The 17,181-nt window shown below is 40.7% G+C and overlaps 2 protein-coding genes across 4 annotated transcripts in view; one reads left to right on the top strand and one right to left on the bottom strand.

Moving 5' to 3' along the window:
- The window catches only part of fkbp16 (FKBP prolyl isomerase 16), a 33,039-nt gene extending 17,641 nt beyond the window's left edge, over positions 1-15,398 (top strand). The window contains exons 4-8 of the mRNA XM_077567578.1: positions 9,401-9,618; positions 11,366-11,547; positions 12,169-12,246; positions 14,989-15,126; positions 15,193-15,398. Coding sequence (XP_077423704.1) covers positions 9,401-9,618; positions 11,366-11,547; positions 12,169-12,246; positions 14,989-15,126; positions 15,193-15,279 — 703 coding nt within the window. The 3' untranslated portion in view covers positions 15,280-15,398. The remainder of the gene's footprint in view (positions 1-9,400; positions 9,619-11,365; positions 11,548-12,168; positions 12,247-14,988; positions 15,127-15,192) is intronic.
- Positions 1-17,169, bottom strand: part of LOC144053280 (RNA polymerase II elongation factor ELL2) — an 83,095-nt gene extending 65,926 nt beyond the window's left edge. For 2 of the 3 annotated variants that reach the window (XR_013294374.1, XM_077567577.1), the window contains exon 1: positions 1,526-1,649. The gene's annotated coding sequence lies outside the window, so the exon portion shown is untranslated. Of the gene's footprint in view, positions 1-1,525; positions 1,650-17,058 lie in introns of those variants that run through there. The other variant, XM_077567576.1, reaches the window with a different exon arrangement.
- Between the last annotated feature and the right edge of the window lie 12 nt (positions 17,170-17,181).

Here is a 17,181-nt window from a genome sequence, read left to right on the forward strand (position 1 = left end):
TTTCCCGCCAACGTACCCTGCCTTCATAGCAAAGCCAGTCCATTGCGATGACTGATGATGATGATGTCCACTCTGTGTGGAACTTCCTCTCTTTGACTCCCGCCCACTTGGGCAAAATGACTTTTGTGGGTTTGCTGTTTTTTTTCACCGAGCGTGTCCCTCGTCTAATCCCTCTGGCTGTTGCCCTTCAACCCACAGCGAGCTGCTTTTTCTCCGCCATCGACAGTGCTTTGCTTGTAACACTGAACTGCTTTCAGTTACAGGGAATTCTCCATTTCACGGCCGTGGGGTATTTAGTGGGACCAGAACATTTATTTGAAGAGCATATTTTTAGCGTAGGCAACTCGCCATTGGGCTGACTTGGCTTTGTCGTGCGCGACCGCAGCAACTTTCTGTTTGTCTTAGCATATTTTGGACGCATATGCAGGCAGCACTCATTTATTTTCCCCCTTTGAAACTTTTCATTGTAGTCGGTTTTATGTGCCTTTTCTCTTAAACGAGTCCTTGGACTTTGAAGGTTCATGCGCGGGCTGCTCTTAAATTATTGTACAATGGCTCGTCTTAAAAGTTGCTGGACACGGGTCACGAATCGCTTTAACTCAAATCAACACTTAACGTGGACGTCTGCTATTTGCCAATTAGCTTGTTTGTTTGCCCGGATACGAAACCTGAACTGTGAGCCAGACACGCCAACCAGTATTCCACCATGCTGCCCGATTTCTGAATGGACATCACGTCAAAGTGAGTGATGATTGGAGCATAACGGCAGACTAGCGATGAGAGACGTAGAGTTGCCCGGCAACCTGTGAATCATTGTGCATCGTCCTCATTTGTAACTCTAGAAAACCGGAGACGAGGCTTCACCGGATTGCAGTTCAAGTTTGCTTTTGATTCATTTATCTTTCAACTACAATTAAAACTTTGTAATTCTCACATAATTTTATTTATTTTTTTTTTAAATGGGGCTGACACTGGGAACTCCCTACACTTTTTTTTTTTAAATAAAACAAAAATTTAATTTAAGAAATGATGTTAAAATGTTGGAAAACTTTATTTACAATAGAAAACTTAAGGGAACAATTTACTTGCTTAGTTTTTAATTTATCTTAACACATGCTCATGACCCTAGAAGCAATTTTTGTTATAATTTTTAAACAAAGTTGGCGATTCTTCATGTGTCAAATTTAAAGAAAAAAAGAAAAAAACAATTTTTTTTGATGCTAATATTTTCTCTTTTACTGCAAATGAATATTGGTTTGAAAAAACGGTTACCGGTCTCCTTGACTACTTATAAAAAAACATATTGAAAAAAAACATACCGGTCTATCACTACATTTCTCATGTAAAAAGAAACATCAAACATATTTCGTCTTGGTGTTTTGTGGCCTAAATATATGACTGAAAAATGGACCATCCAATACATCACGTCTCGTCTTGGTAAGGTAGACAATAATATAGTGCGCGTGTGTGTGAGAATTCACAAGTGTGTACACGGTCTGCACAGAAGATGTGTGAGGTGACCAACCAGGTGTTGCTTGGAGGACGGGAAACAGCGTCACCGGGGACGTTGGAGTGTGACTCATCGTGCTGAGACGTCACTACTTCGTCGCGCGCGCACGCACGCACGTGCACACGTGCCAGCACACGTCCTGAATTTTGTGAGTGTTGGAAAGAGAAAGGACAAATAAAGAATATTTCAGCGGTGCCTTAAGATACAAGTTGAATTCATTCCACACTTGGAACTCAAAACACTCAAATCAAGTTTCCGCATTGAAATGAATGGAAATGCCATTAAATCGGTTCTGGCCTACATAAAAAGACTTGAGTTCAGAGTGCTGCTGTTGATTGACAGGCTACGAGACGCAGGAAGGAAGTCGGATCAGGGTGATCCAAATTACGGCACACGCTCCTATTCCTCCTGGACGGGCCGTTAACGCAACAAACGGACAGCTGATGAAAAACAGCTTGAAAATGGAGCTCGCAGTGAAAGTTTCTGACACGCTGATTGTTTTGGTGATTGGAGGCACATGCGAGTATGAGAAGCCGCCAGGGACAGAATTCACAACTACTTCTCACGTCAACAAATGAAACACTCTTACACAACTGAAATGCTCTCACGTGCACAACGTTCTCACTCTGACAACACTCACACACTACTGAAAAGTACTCACATACACTCAACTGAAATGAGTTTTTGTTGACGCTTATTAGCACATTTGGGAATATGAGCGCATTTCAATATATGAAAATATTTGATGATGATACATGAAAGGCTTTTCAGTTGCACGTGTGAGTGTTTTAGTTATTTTAGTTTGTGTGAGGGGGGAAAAAATCAGTACTGTGAGAGTGTTTCAGGAGTGTGTATGTACACATTTCTGTAGTGTGCAGATTTCAGTAGTTATTATGAGAGTTTCTCCATAGATGAGTGAGATCAGTTTAAAAGTGGTTCAATCGTGACAGAGCATTTCAGTAATGTACACAAGAGTGTTTCAGTAATATATGTAAAAGCACTTCAGTAGTGTGTGAGATCATTTTAAAAGTATATGTGAAAGTCTTTCATTCTTTGTCTGAGAGCATTTAAGTAATGCACACAAGAGTGTTTCAGTAGTGTGTGAGAAAGCATTTCAGTATTTTGCATGAGAGTTTTGGTAGTGTGTGAGATCATTTTAAAAGTGTATATGAAAGTATTTCAGTCGTGGTTTGAGAGCAATTCAAGTAAGAGTACACATCAATGTTTCAGTAGTGCGTGTGAGAGTATAATGTCCGTGCCCGTCCCTCACCCACAAGTACGTCACAACAAAACCGTGGCAGACCACATTCACGCCCACAAAGAGTATCCAGCCCACGTATGACCGTTTGGTTCAAGCAGTGAATGCGTGAGAGAGATTTTTACCGCACAGCTTTAGCACACACGTCAAAGTGACGTCACTTCTGACAGCCCGTAGCGGCATGCGCTGGCCTCCGCTTTGCCTCCGCCGGTTCGCCGTGCGGTCACCACTTTGCAAGACGATACTAATCAGTTGATGGTGACATTTTCTCCGTGGAAGTCATCTGGCTTCCACGCACGGCAGGAATGTCGGCAGCGACTTGAAAAGGAAATTAATTTGATGCGTATCTTTTTGTGACATTTACTGTAGTTCCCTGTCATACATTTGCCATCATAAATAAATAACATTGCAAACTGTCACCAGAGTGATATTTAATGCCCCACCCGCAGCTAAACACGCAGTAACCATAATCTTTAATATGATTTATATGGGCTGCATGGTGGGTTAGTGGATAGAATATCTGCCTCGTAGTACTAAATATCAGGGTTCAAATCTCAGGTGTTGGATTTGCTGTGTGGCATTTAATGAAATATAATGACAATAAACACACTAGATTGTGCGACCTCCACCAAGGCCCAAATAATCTTAAACATGGCCATCTGTTGTTTACATTGAAAACCATCACCAATGTCAAAAATGGATTCAATTGATCAAAAATAAGTATGATTCTGGTACGTATATTGTGAGTAAGTGAATATAGTAGCACAGTTAGTGGAGTGCCTCAGGAGTCATACACAAGTACTCCGCACTTTAAACTTTTGTACGCACGTTATGCTATTTCAAGATCGGGCTGGGCAATATGGCCAAAAAATACCATTTAGTCACTCTGGACGATTATAAATTGCATCAAAGGAATAACCCCCCAAAAAGTATTTATTTAAAGTAAAAAATTTTCAAAAATAATCCTGTGCAAAATGTTCAGACAACAACAATGTATACCGATTTTCATTTCATTTTTCATTCCAATCATTTATTTCATTCATTTGTAAAAGAAAAAAATATAAAATATTCTTCATTGTTGAATGTAATTATTGTATCTGCCCCGTTTACAAGGTAAACTAATTAAAAACAACAACAACATAAACAACAGCAGCAAAATTAAAAAAAATAAAATAAATAAAATTGTGACAGCTAGTCTCAGTCACAAGTGTACTTGGTCTACAATATGATTTCTGACATTTATGACAATGGCATAATGTTCAAACTTTCTCTCGTTCATATTTATTTAATAAGATTATTGCTTTACTAAGAATTTACATAAGTTTTTGTGTAAACTTAACATTCATATCTTATGCATAGCTTGCTTAAATTAAATGCCACAATTAAGTAGCTAAGTAATTATTGTAAACGCGTCTTAATTCATTCAGCATTCTGCCACTCGTGCAAAATTACAACTCACAATAACATTTGGATCAAACAAAACTTAATGACGATGTAGCTCATGTTCAACGATTACATTTTTAAAATGACGATTAATCGAATGAACTTGATTTATAGCACAACCCTGCTCCATGACCACAAATGATTTATTTGTGGCCTCAAATGAAATGAAAGCGTGACACTTACAGTTTCTTGACTGACCATAATTTTACGCTTGCACTCTCACGATTTCGCTACAATTTAAAGGCAAGATAGATTTCTGCAGAAATTGCGCGGGAATGCTGGAAGCTGAATGCTAATAGCTAAATGCTTATAAAGGAAACTGAAAGATAAATTATGTGAAAATTATTATTTTTTTTAATTGTAGTTAAATGACAAATGAATAAAATGGAAACTTGACCGGCAAGGTGGGATTTAATCACTTGAGAGAAATGATCATCCATTTCCTGTCAGTTCGTCTCCCTGGAAAGGCCACATTAGTGCCGTTGACAGGCCGCCATTTGCTCTGCAGGTAGCCGCAGATTGCCAAAATTGGATTTATTTAACAGGATGAGGAAATCTGCTGCAGATTATATGGCGACTTTTGAGAAGCTCAGGACCTCCCCCCCCCCTCCCACGGCTGCGTACTGAAGGAGAAAACGCAAAACAAACAGCAGAGGAAAGCGCACGTCGAGGAAGCAGCTGAACGGCCCTCGTTTGCTTCACTCCAACGGGAGGCTGTTTTTCCGGAAAATTGGTCAGTGTGGCAGGCAGCATGCAAGGAAAAACAGCTGTGACGTCTCACCAAGGGCAGGATTACAGCTAAGCTCCTTTACACCAACGTGGTGGTGCTGCACGTCCGGCCGAGAGTCAAAACAGACACAACGCACACATAAACACACGCGCCGACGTCAACATCCCGGCGAAGGAGAGGAACAAGACGTCCCTTTTTTGGGAACTTAAAAGTGTCCAGCTGGGATTTTATATTGCCTGGGATGTCATTTCCTCAGTCAACAGTCAATCTTGCGTTTCTATTTAGGTCGCGCTTTCTTAAACGGGCTCTGACTGCAGAAGATTTTATGCTATCATTAGCTCATCTACAGGTTTACGATCATGTGGAAGACTTTGAGTCAAACTCAAATAATAGGTTCGGGAAGAAGGTCAAATCCCAGCTCTTTTCAAAACGAAGAACAACTTTGCTTTTTAATTCGTATTCAAAATTTCTCAAGATGGTGAAATTTGGTGTTTTGGCTGTAAGATATAATAGACCAAATTATGAAAAAAATTTGAATCAAGAAATATTTCACTTTTCCATCATGGTTGGGCGGAATCCTCGCAAATCACTTCTTACCATACAGGCTGGTATTATATAGAGATAGACAGATACGTTTTTTTCAGGACCTATACCCGATTAGAAGTAGTCAAGGAGGCCGATAACCGATATTTGAAGCCGATATTCATTTTTCGTAAAAAGGGGGGGAATATTGGCGTCAACATTTTTTTAAAATACAAATCCCAATCTTGAACTTGTTGTAATGTCTTGAAACATGTTTATTGAACCATTTTTCAGACTTCTTTTTAAATCTTAGACAATATTCATTCATTTGAAATTTCTAACAAAATGTTCAGGGAGCTCCCAAAGTTATCAGTACGTCTTAAAAAGTTAAATGGGAATCTAAATAAGTAAATACTTTAGCTCTCTATAGTTTTCCTACAGCAAAAAAAATGTTTCCCAAAATGTAAAATATATCTAAAATCTTAAACTTTCACATTTATTTGTCTTAATGTCGAACAAAAACAGAAGGTTCAGAAGATTCCCAGGGTCAAAAGCATCTTTTATAAAGTTAAATGAAGATTTAAATAAATAGTTCTCTAAGATTGACCTTTTATTGCTCAGATTATTTATAATAAAAAAAAACAGATACGATATTCGTCAAAATGGCCAACATCTGCGCCGATAATCGGTCAGGCCGATTATCGGTGTATCGCTAGTATTAGATCTTATATTGCAATGATATGCCGTTGCGCACCAGCACCACCCCAATATCATGTTCAATCACTAAACTTCATATCTTCAAAAAAATGGCCAATTTAATACACCGTCATTGATAAAATGGTAGGACACGTCGCCAGAAAATATTACACTAGTTATACGACATCGTTCATGGGAACAACATTTTTATTTTACGACGAATAGCCAAATTAGGGTGAATGAATGGATGGCATTTAGAAAATTCTTATATTATAAAGCATATCATGATAATTGCAAGTGTAACTCAATTCATTAATGCAAACGTTGGCTCAACTCCAAAGTAATGATTTGATTTGTCGTTGCTATTTTCCTACTGTTATCTTGTCAAAGGCCTTCACGTGAAATGTCAGACTTCCACAAATATGGCCGTCCTAAATTCCTGACCTGTCTTTCCATTATCATACAATCTTCTTTTTTTTTTTTGTGCCGCATTTATGGCGGTCTATTAGCGTGACATCCAGGTTGTAACCACGGCAACCGACATCCCTGGCCTTTGGAGTGGGCGAGCCTGACGTCAGCGTAGCCACTGATTTCCTCTGAGGGGCTTTTTCCCCTTTCACCAAGAGCCACGAGGGGTCCGCATGGCTGACTCAGACGACTATCATACATCGAAGCGAGGACGTCTGCCAGCACTTGAATCCGGTCGGTCTTAAGTGCAAACATCGCTTACCGTCAACACAACAGGGAGAAAAGCCACTCACTTTGATTTGCATAAGACTCCCGCGGGGGGGTGAGGGTGGGGTGGGGTGGGGTGGGGTGGGGGGGCAGGTGTGTTTACATTCACTAAACGACCGCGTCACACCACCATCACGCAATAAAACACAACTGACTTGGAAACTGAGTGTGTCTTTGCTAACTCAAGTGTTTAATTTGTTCCATTTGTAGCACAGTGTTTTCAGCGTTTCACGTTTTGTGGTGCGAGCACAACAGCCATTGATTTTGCTCCTGCAATGTTACATGCGCGCAGTTCCACGCCATATAGATAGGTAGATTACATGGCTGGATAGCTAGCTAGCTAGCTAGCTAACTAAGCTAGCTAGCTAGCTCAGCTAGATAGATAGATAGTATGGTTAGCAGAGCGTTACAATGACTATAAAATTAATAGGTGATCCACGTGTGATGTCATTGATCAAGTGGAGTGCCTCAGGAGTCATGCACAAGCACTCCTAACTTGCTATTCATGCAGCCCAAAAATGTACATTTTATATTTACATCGTTTCTTATGTGAGTTACTATTTTTGAGTTTACTATGAGTTGAAGGAGTCAGTATAATTTTTGCTTTTTAAATGAATCTATTGAATTAAATAAACGTTTCTCCGAGGCACAAATCATGAGCAAATAAGAGAGACAAACAAGTTCCCGTCACGCCCTGTCCATTCGCATATTTTAAAGCACACACTTGCAAGTATCATCATTCAGGTGGGAAAGGTGCGAGCTGCTTAGAACACGTTTGATTCAATCAAGCACATCCTTGACATTAACCAATCGTTTCAGTACTTTTTTCTATGTGGCTTTTGTTTTACACACAAATAATCGGAATGCTGTACATTAAATTGGAATCCAATCATATACTGCCACTGATGTACAGTGTCTCACAAAAGTGAGTGCACCCCTCAAATTTCTACAGTTATTTAATTCCAATTTTTCATGGGACGACACTGAAGAACTGACGTCAGCGTACAGCTTTTATAACGGTGTACATTTATTGCTCCCTAAAATAACTCCAAATACAGCCATTATTAGTGAAAACTCTGGCAACAAAAGTGAGTGCACCCCTACAGGAAACTGACCAAAATGTTGATATTTAGTGTGGCCACTATTAAATCATTCACTCCCAGCCATTTTCACTGAAGCAACCCCCTTCGCTCCCGGCTGTTTTACTGGATTTTGAATGATTTTGCAAGGCCCACAGAATATTGTGTTCCATTGCTGTCAAAACATGGAAACTACCAAAAAAAAGATTAGAGTCATATTTGTGTCTGTTTCCATTTTGCAGCAATTAGCATTAGAACATAGCGAAGTTTCATCATTTTTCACCAATCGCTTTAAAACAGTGGGGAAATCAGCTTGTTTGCAACATAGCCCTGGTTGAGCTCTTATACTCTGCTGTCACCTGCTGGCCGTTTTTGGTAATAACTACCATTGCTTTAAGTATTCTCTTCAGTTCAGAGGCTGCATCAAAGCCTTCTGTATGCTCTATTATTAATAAACAAAATACGTATATGTCTTATATTATTATATTACATTATTATAATATTTCAAATAGAACGTATTTATACGGTTAACAGATCTCTGTAAATGGTGGCGTTGCATCGATTTGGATTTGAGTAGAATAGAAGCTAAGGATGAAGTGTCGAATCGCAGCGTGTTGTGTCGATTATGACATATTTTATACCCTCTTGCCCTTGTTTGTGTGCGCCTTTATTGGGAGCGCTGTTCATATTGTACATCATTTGGCCACTTAGGGGCAGTGTGGTTCCACGTCTTCTGATACATTGTTAAGTTGTAGCTACATTAGAGAGTAGAAGGGAAAAGTCACAATCAAGTTATGCCAATAAAGTTGTTTTTTTTTTGCAGCGTATGCCGGTGAGTAAAGTTAAGATGCTTGTCTGTAAACATTCCTGAAGCGTTTTGTGTGAATATCGGCTCTTTTGAGTGATAAAAGTGCCGCGAGTACCGCGCTAATTAGCATTAGCGAGTCCGACTGGAGTAGATCATGGCGATTCTTTGCACATGTATAAATTGAAGCAGAAATCAATCAAATCATTTGGAATCGAAAATCGTTCAGAATCGAAAATCACAGACCCCAAAATCCGAATCGAATCGTGAGACAGTCAAAGATTCCCACCCCTACAAGATCACATTTAAAAAGGTGAACTCCCTACGAAAGCTTCCGAGCTCCAAAATGCTTTTTGAATGTGTCAATGTGTTGGCTCAAGAAACATTTACGGTGCAATATTGCTTTCATAACAATCGGGCTTGGAGCAACTGCGCCAACGTTGAGCGTCACGCCCGAGCAAGCGTGTCATTGAGGAAGTTAACTAGCTTAGCGCATCGATTGATCCACGCAGACTGGCTTATTGATTGGTTTGAAATCATCTGCCTTGACCCGAGTTACCTCTGCGGTTAAACGCCAGCCCTTCTGTTGCCGTATTGATTTGGATGTATGTGTGCTTTGCAGAGAGCCCGACATTCCCGCCCGGTCTCCTCTGCTCTACCAGCTGCAGCTGCTGGACGTCGGGGACAAACCAGATCCGCTGAATTTGCCCGTATCCGATCGCATCCGCATCGGCAACCAGAAGCGGGAGCGCGGGAACTTCCATTTCCAGAGGGAGGAGTTCAGCATGGCCGCACGGGCTTACTGTATGGCTCTGGATGTGCTCACCACCTGCGGCAGGGGTACAAATGTTTTAGCCACACACTAGCACGTTGTTACTAGGGGTGTCAAAATTTGTGGCTTAATTCGGAGTTGATTTAAAGTAACTTTCTTTTCTTTTTTTAAACGCGCGATTAATGACGCGGCAGACACGTACACGTCAAAATTTAGCAGTAATAAATGTAATAATAATGCATATATTTGTGGAGACTGGGATCAAGTTGTACTTTACAATTTGAAAAATGTGCAGAATTTCACAAGTTTCTTCATGTTCAAGATGAGATAGGTCTTAATATGAAAAGAAAAATGCAGTTATGCCATCTAGTGGCAGAAAAATTACCTGAACACAAATCAATATCACACTCATTTTCTACCATACAATACATCTTTTTCCATTTTAACTCAATTTTAGGAATTCTTATGAAATTACTGCATAAAAGATGCAGCCATATTTCTATTAGTTAAACATTTTTTTCCTCTTTTTAGATTGTAGATTTACATCAGATAAAATTTGTGATTAATATTGAGTTAACTATTGAAGTCATGTGATTAATTACGATTACAAAAATTCATCGCCTGACACCCCTAGTTGCTACATACGTTTTTATCATTTCCTGCTAAAAGATTGACGAAAAGCTCTTTTTGTATCCGACAACCAACGGCCTACATGCAGAATCCTTTACATGTGAGGTACAAGCCACATAAAATGAGAAAATCCTCACAGAACGACAAGCTAAAAGCAGGTCTAAGTTGTGGCGCAACAGGATTTTGGTGTGACTTGATTAAGCTCCTGTTTACCTGCCGGCTGAATAAAAGCGATGTGGGCAAGGTTTTCACTTTCTGGACCTGGTTTTGCCACCTCTGCTATCTAATCATCTGTGCCTAAGGGGCGGAGTCGACTGGCAGAGATTGGTCATCCAGGTCCAGAAAGTAAAAAAAAAAAAAAGTTTGGGCTTTTACTCAACAGATGGAAATTAGATTTTAAAAAATGTTTTACATTCATTGCTTACATGTATAATTTCTGGTCCTGGGTTCTCCATCGCTAGTTTTCAAGTTTATCCTTATGGTCTTGTCAGTATTAGCCTTGAGTCCAAGATACTCATTGTTAGTCTATAAGATGCCTTCTGTTGCATGTGTGTGATCTTTGCCGCCTAGTGAGGTAGTCTGCAAAATCCCGCCACCGCCGCCAACCCACAATATCAAAGCCGAGTGCCGCGCTAAATTGCCTCAATGTTTTCGCATAATCATAGCTAATCAACTAGCGCGTTATTCTTAATGACGCTAATTGCGGTGCACGGCCGCGCGGGAGCTCGCCAGCGAATTTGCCACGACCGAAGCGTGAACCGCCTCGTAATTGTTCGGCGACATGCGGGGAGCGAGCGCGTCAGCTCGCTGAGGAGTTTCCTATCAGGGCATCAAGATCACATCATTAGCACAGATGAGGAGACACCAGCGGGGAACACGCCTGGCTCACACGTGTGCAAGGCAGCAGTCACGTGGATCCGTCGGCTTTTTCCGCAACACTGTCACCATCAGAGGTGGCAAATCCGGGTCCAGAAAGCAAAAACTCTGCCTGCTACGGTTTGGCTTTAGCCCCAGGTGCTAGCTAGATAGCTCCCTAGCTAGCTCCCATGGTGCTTGTTTACCTGCTAGCTAGCTAGCTAACTCGCTAGCATCAATGGCTAAAGCCAAACTGTGGCAGGGTTTTTACTTTCTGGACCTGGATTTGCCACCTCTGACGGCGACTTGTTCAACTTTTCTCCTCGGCAGATGCCGGCGATGGCGGCGCCAGGGAGGAAGAGCGGGAGGTGCGCGACTACCGGGTCAAGTGTTTGAACAACCTGGCCACGGCTCAGCTCAAACTGGAGCAGTACAACGAGGCGCTCCACGCCAGTCGCGACGTCCTGGCCCTCGACCCCAACAACGTCAAGGCCCTCTACAGGGCGGGAAAGGTCAGGCGCTCGCCCCCTCCCCTAGCTGTTCAAAGCAAGTAAAACAACATCCACCCTAAAACACGACAAAAATCACCATCGATTCTACTACTTTTTTTTTGTTTCTTTTCATCGGCCAGTGGTGACTAGGGACAAAATTATTATTATTTTTTTTAATTAATTGATATAATTCTAGATAATAATAATAATAATAATAATAATAATAATAATAATAATTTTGTCCCTGGTCACCACTGACAGATAAAAAGAGATTATTATTATTATTATTATTATTATCTAGTATTATATTGATTAATAATAATAATAACAATAATATAATAATAAATAAACAACAACAATAATAATAATCAACTAGAATTTTTTTATGGGCCTGCATTTTGCTAAACTGACATTTGTCAAGGTGTGTCCAAATTGTCTTGATTTATTATTAATATGACTATTATTATTATGAAAACAATCCTAACATGATAACCTTCTATATGATTTTATTTAAAACCCTAAAAAACGACAGAAAATTTACGGAATTTGAAAAACTAAATTCCAAATCAAATGAAAACTAAATGTAGTGAAAAGGGAACGCCTGCAGTGTTTTCAAAGAAAGTTGAACTTGTGTTTTCTCAGATCCTGTCAGACTTGAGTAAGTACAAAGAAGCCATGGAGCTGCTCAAGAAGGCCTTGAAACTGGAGCCGACCACCAAGGTGAGACCAAATCTGACCAAAGTCCACAACATTAGCAGCAAGGCTCATTCTTCAAGTTGCATCGATGCAGCAAATACTTTTTAGCGCGCATGGAAGAAAACTTTCTAATGCGCACGAGAAACAGAATTGACATTTCCCATTGTCCCTTTGTGGGTTACGCACTTTTTAAATATCAAAAGTAAGACGTCATCAGAAAAAGACACGCTAAAAACTTGCAGTACAGTAGCAATGTACAGTATTTGTGCTTGTGTCAAAGGTCACAATGTCACAAGCATGAACACACGTGATTGAGAAATAGTGGAAAGCAAGAAGCAGGCACAAAGCGCTGACCTCCGCCAAGGCCAAAATGTTGACAAAAGGATTTTGAGTGTTTAAATAAACCTCACCATGTTATTGTATCTCAAAGTTGTCTGACTGCCGCCGCCGCCACGCACACACATATTATTTGGATCATGTTCTCATTGTGCGTGTTTATAATCGTCCTAAAATGACCAGTCAGAGGGCATTTTATACTTTTTAACAGTTCATTCAAAAATAGACATGTCTAAAAAACAAGATAATGAGATTGTGCTGCTGGTGGAGGAGCAAAACAATAGCGGCAACAATAAGTTTGGCTAAATTATAGTGGTCAACTTTAAAACATTTCTTGACAAGGGTTAGGAAGTAAGGAAGTAAGGAAGTGAATTGATATCAACAGGAAGTGACACCGGAAGTGACTGGATTTCAACAGGAAGTAACCTGACTTCAACAGGAAGTGACCCTAATGTGGCCTAAAAGCAACAGGAAGTGACCCGATTTCAACAGGAAGTGAACGGGAAGTGGCCTAAAATCAACAGGAAGTGACCTGATTTCAACAAGAAGTGACCCAGAAGTGACCTGCTTCAACAGGAAGTGACCCAGAAGTGACCCGATTTCAACAGGAAGTGGTCTAATTTCAACAGGAAGTGACCCTAATGTGGCCTAAAAGCAACAGGAAGTGACCCGATTTCAACAGGAAGTGAACCGGAAGTGGCCTAAAATCAACAGGAAGTGACCTGATTTCAACAAGAAGTAACCTGACTTCAACAGGAAGTGACCCGATTTCTACAGGAAGTGAACCGGGAATGTGGCTTAAAATCAACAGGAAGTGACCCAGAAGTGACCTGTTTCAACAGGAAGTAACCTGACTTCAACAGGAAGTGACCCGATTTCAACAGGAAGTAACCCACAAGTGACCTGATTTCAACAAGAAGTGACCCAATTTCAACAGGAAGTGACCTTAATGTGGCCTAAAATCAACAGGAAGTGACCTGATTTCAACAAGAAGTGGCCCAGAAGTGACCTGTTTCAACAGGAAGTAACCTGACTTCAACAGGAAGTGACCCGATTTCAACAGGAAGTAACCCACAAGTGACCTCATTTCAACAAGAAGTGACCCAATTTCAACAGGAAGTGACCTTAATGTGGCCTAAAAGCAACAGGAAGTGACCCGGAAGTGGCCTAAAATCAACAGGAAGTGACCTGATTTCAACAAGAAGTGACCCAGAAGTGACCTGCTTCAACAGGAAGTAACCTGACTTCAACAGGAAGTGACCCGATTTCAACAGGAAGTAACCCACAAGTGACCTGATTTCAACAAGAAGTTACCCAATTTCAACAGGAAGTGACCTTAATGTGGCCTAAAAGCAACAGGAAGTGACCCGGAAGTGGCCTAAAATCAACAGGAAGTGACCTGATTTCAACAAGAAGTGACCCAGAAGTGACCTGCTTCAACAGGAAGTAACCTGACTTCAACAGGAAGTGACCCGATTTCAACAGGAAGTAACCCACAAGTGACCTGATTTCAACAAGAAGTGACCCAATTTCAACAGGAAGTGACCTTAATGTGGCCTAAAAGCAACAGGAAGTGACCCGGAAGTGGCCTAAAATCAACAGGAAGTGACCTGATTTCAACAAGAAGTGACCCAGAAGTGACCTGTTTCAACAGGAAGTGACCCACAAGTGACCTGATTTTAACAGGAAGTAGCCTGATTTCAAAAATGTTCAGGCTAATGGGGCTACATAAACCATATTATTGGGGGGTTGACTTTTGCATTTTCGGTACGTTGTCATCTAAATGAAACGAAGAAATCCATTTAGCAAGAAACATGAAGTTGGCACACTTTTCCTCTGGTGTTGAGCAGCCTCGTCTTGTTCCGTCTTGTTTGTTTGACTTTTGACTCTTTTGCACCACACGGGCCCACGGAGGCGAGAGCAAGCAGCTTGCAAATATAGTACAACTAACATTGACGCCAGCTAAATATTGTCTTTTAAGAGCTTCGCTACGAAAGAGTCACACGAGTCATCCTTTGCAGTCAACACGGACTCTGAAGCAGAACAAAAAGTCTCATTTGACACCCTGACTTTTTTCTTCCAAGGGTCGTTTGTATACAGACAAAAATCGAAGGCTGCAGAGATTTAAAAAGGCTCAATGAATAAATTCATTTAAATTCAAATACTTTATATTCTGGATTCATTGTATAGCACAAAATGTAATTGTGTGGAACCAACTGACCTAAAATGAAGTCAAATTCAGTATTTGGCTTATTCATATGGCGTACAGTAAACTTCTGTTCACAATCCTATGCTATGCTGCCATCCGCTGGACATTTTGAAAACTACAGCAAACATTTATAAGGTCATCCAAATGTGTTGTGAGGGTCTTATTATTTCCAGAGCTGTATATATATATATATAAGAAAAGTATGTAAAAAATTCCCTCAGGCTATCCATGCTGAGCTTTCCAAGCTTGTGACGAGGCAGTCGGGGGGCAAATCGACCCGAGAATGGAAAGCCAAGCCCGCAGAGGTGCTGGGCGAAAACATCGCACCTTTTCTCCTCCCCTCCAAACAGACAACATGGGTGAGATGATTGAAAAGTGCAACATCAGCAGCACGTTCCCAAACATTTCACTTTGTTTGGTTTCAGAGCATCTCATGGAAGTTGATCCTCGGAGCTCTCGTGGTGGCGTTGGGCAGCTTAGTGACATCAGTCGTCCTCACGGCAAGGACTTGAACGCCACTTCATCTTCAGCAAACATTTCTTCTCTTATTTACTGTACAACATTGAGAGAACTACAGTGGGCTAACTCCCATTTTTGCCATTAAAGTGACTAATAAACACTAGTGCTGTCACTATTGAATTATTATATTTTTTTAGAATCGATTAATCAACTAATCAGATTCATTTGAATTTAGCATTAAAGTGAATTAAAAAAACATGTTTTCTCCTGATTACTGTTTATTAAGCAGTGATTGGTGTTTATTTCATACTTTGTACTCATATAGTGATTTAAAAAAACAACAACAGTTCAGTCATTGTTTTTCTAAAGTAAAAACAGATGTTTGCAAATGTCTTATTTTGATTCATTAAACACAGAAGATAATCAGACTTCTTTCATGAAGGACTACAGAAATCAGTGAACAATTACTGTTGATATGCTGAAATCAGAAGATTTGGACCATTTTAAATTGAACTTAAAAAATGGCTCCAAATGATTAAAATAGTTGTCGATTAATTTGATAATCGATTAACTTTGACATCTCTAATAAATACAGAAAAGGGATACCTCCTTTCAGATGAATACTGGTCTAAATTTAAGTTTTTGACTTGAAGGTTTTTGTGCACTCACCAAACCCAAAACAAAGTGAATTACATGGTGTATATTTCAAACGGCATCTTTAAGCTAACACAATAGGAAATGCCACAGATTTCATTGCAAATAACTCACTAAATCGGGGTGGGGGGCACGTGTGACATCAGTTGTTGTTTTTTTTATGTACTAAAATAAACTGTAATTGCACATCCGATAAAGTTGGTGGCAGTGGCGCTCTCATTGTCAGATGTAAGGAATATTTAGCTCCTTTGCAGCTTTTAGCAATTTTATAGACAAAAGAATGATACTATTTATTTTTGCCTTGACTTTGGGCCATCAGCAGCACTTCGAGATTCTCGTTCACATCAACAACAGAGTTCAGAATGAACTATAATCGTTTACGTAATGGTACCACTTGATAGTCCCAACATATGAAAAATTGGTTTGTGTGCTAGTCATATGCAAAAGCAACACAATACACCGTGGAAATGAAGCATTGCACTGCGGTAATATGGATGTTCGGAATTGTCAAGAGCACTTTCAAACGTTTACTAAGCAACTTATCCCATTCAAACAGATATGCGGGACTTGCGACTTCCGTGTTTCACAGTTCACACATCAGCGCTGTTTCCGGTTGCTGTGTGCGACGTGTGGGCCGCGTGCATCCCAGTACTTGCGCTTCCGCCCTTGTCGACGGGTGCGAGTGTGTAGTGTGCCTGCCTCAGTTGTCTGAAGCATTTCAGAGAGCTGAGACGCCCTACGCCTGGTGTGAGTGCGAGTGTTGGAACGCTGACAGCAGTGGCCGGAAACGGCGCTGACGTGTGAAACCCGGAAGTCGGAAGTCCGTGGCATCTACCCATTGAGCATCTACACACCAGAGGTAGGCAAGTTTGGTCCTAGAGAGCCGTAGTCCTGCATGTTTTTGAGGTCTCCCTCCTCGAACACAGCTGAGAGGCTCCTGCAGAACGTAATTATGAGCTGATGATTTGAAACACCTGGGTTGGAGGCAGGAGACACCGAAAATATGCAGGACTTCGGCTTTTTAGGACCAAACTTTGGCCACCAACCCCACGGACAAAAGTTTATTTTTATTTTTATTATTAATTCACACTTCAACATCCAATTCAAACTGAGCACATAAACGGCGCTGTCAAACAAGACACAAGAAAAAGAAAACCCCACGGACAAAAGTTACTTACTTTAAGCAGCAGGAAGACTTCACCGACGTCCACTTCCGCACCCTCGCATATACGCCGCTCTTATTGGAGCATGCTGTCACATGACCGAGTAGACTGCGTGCGCATTATGTCAAAGATGATACG

Source organism: Vanacampus margaritifer, chromosome 6, assembly GCF_051991255.1.
Source record: "Vanacampus margaritifer isolate UIUO_Vmar chromosome 6, RoL_Vmar_1.0, whole genome shotgun sequence".
Lineage (NCBI taxonomy): Eukaryota > Metazoa > Chordata > Actinopteri > Syngnathiformes > Syngnathidae > Vanacampus > Vanacampus margaritifer.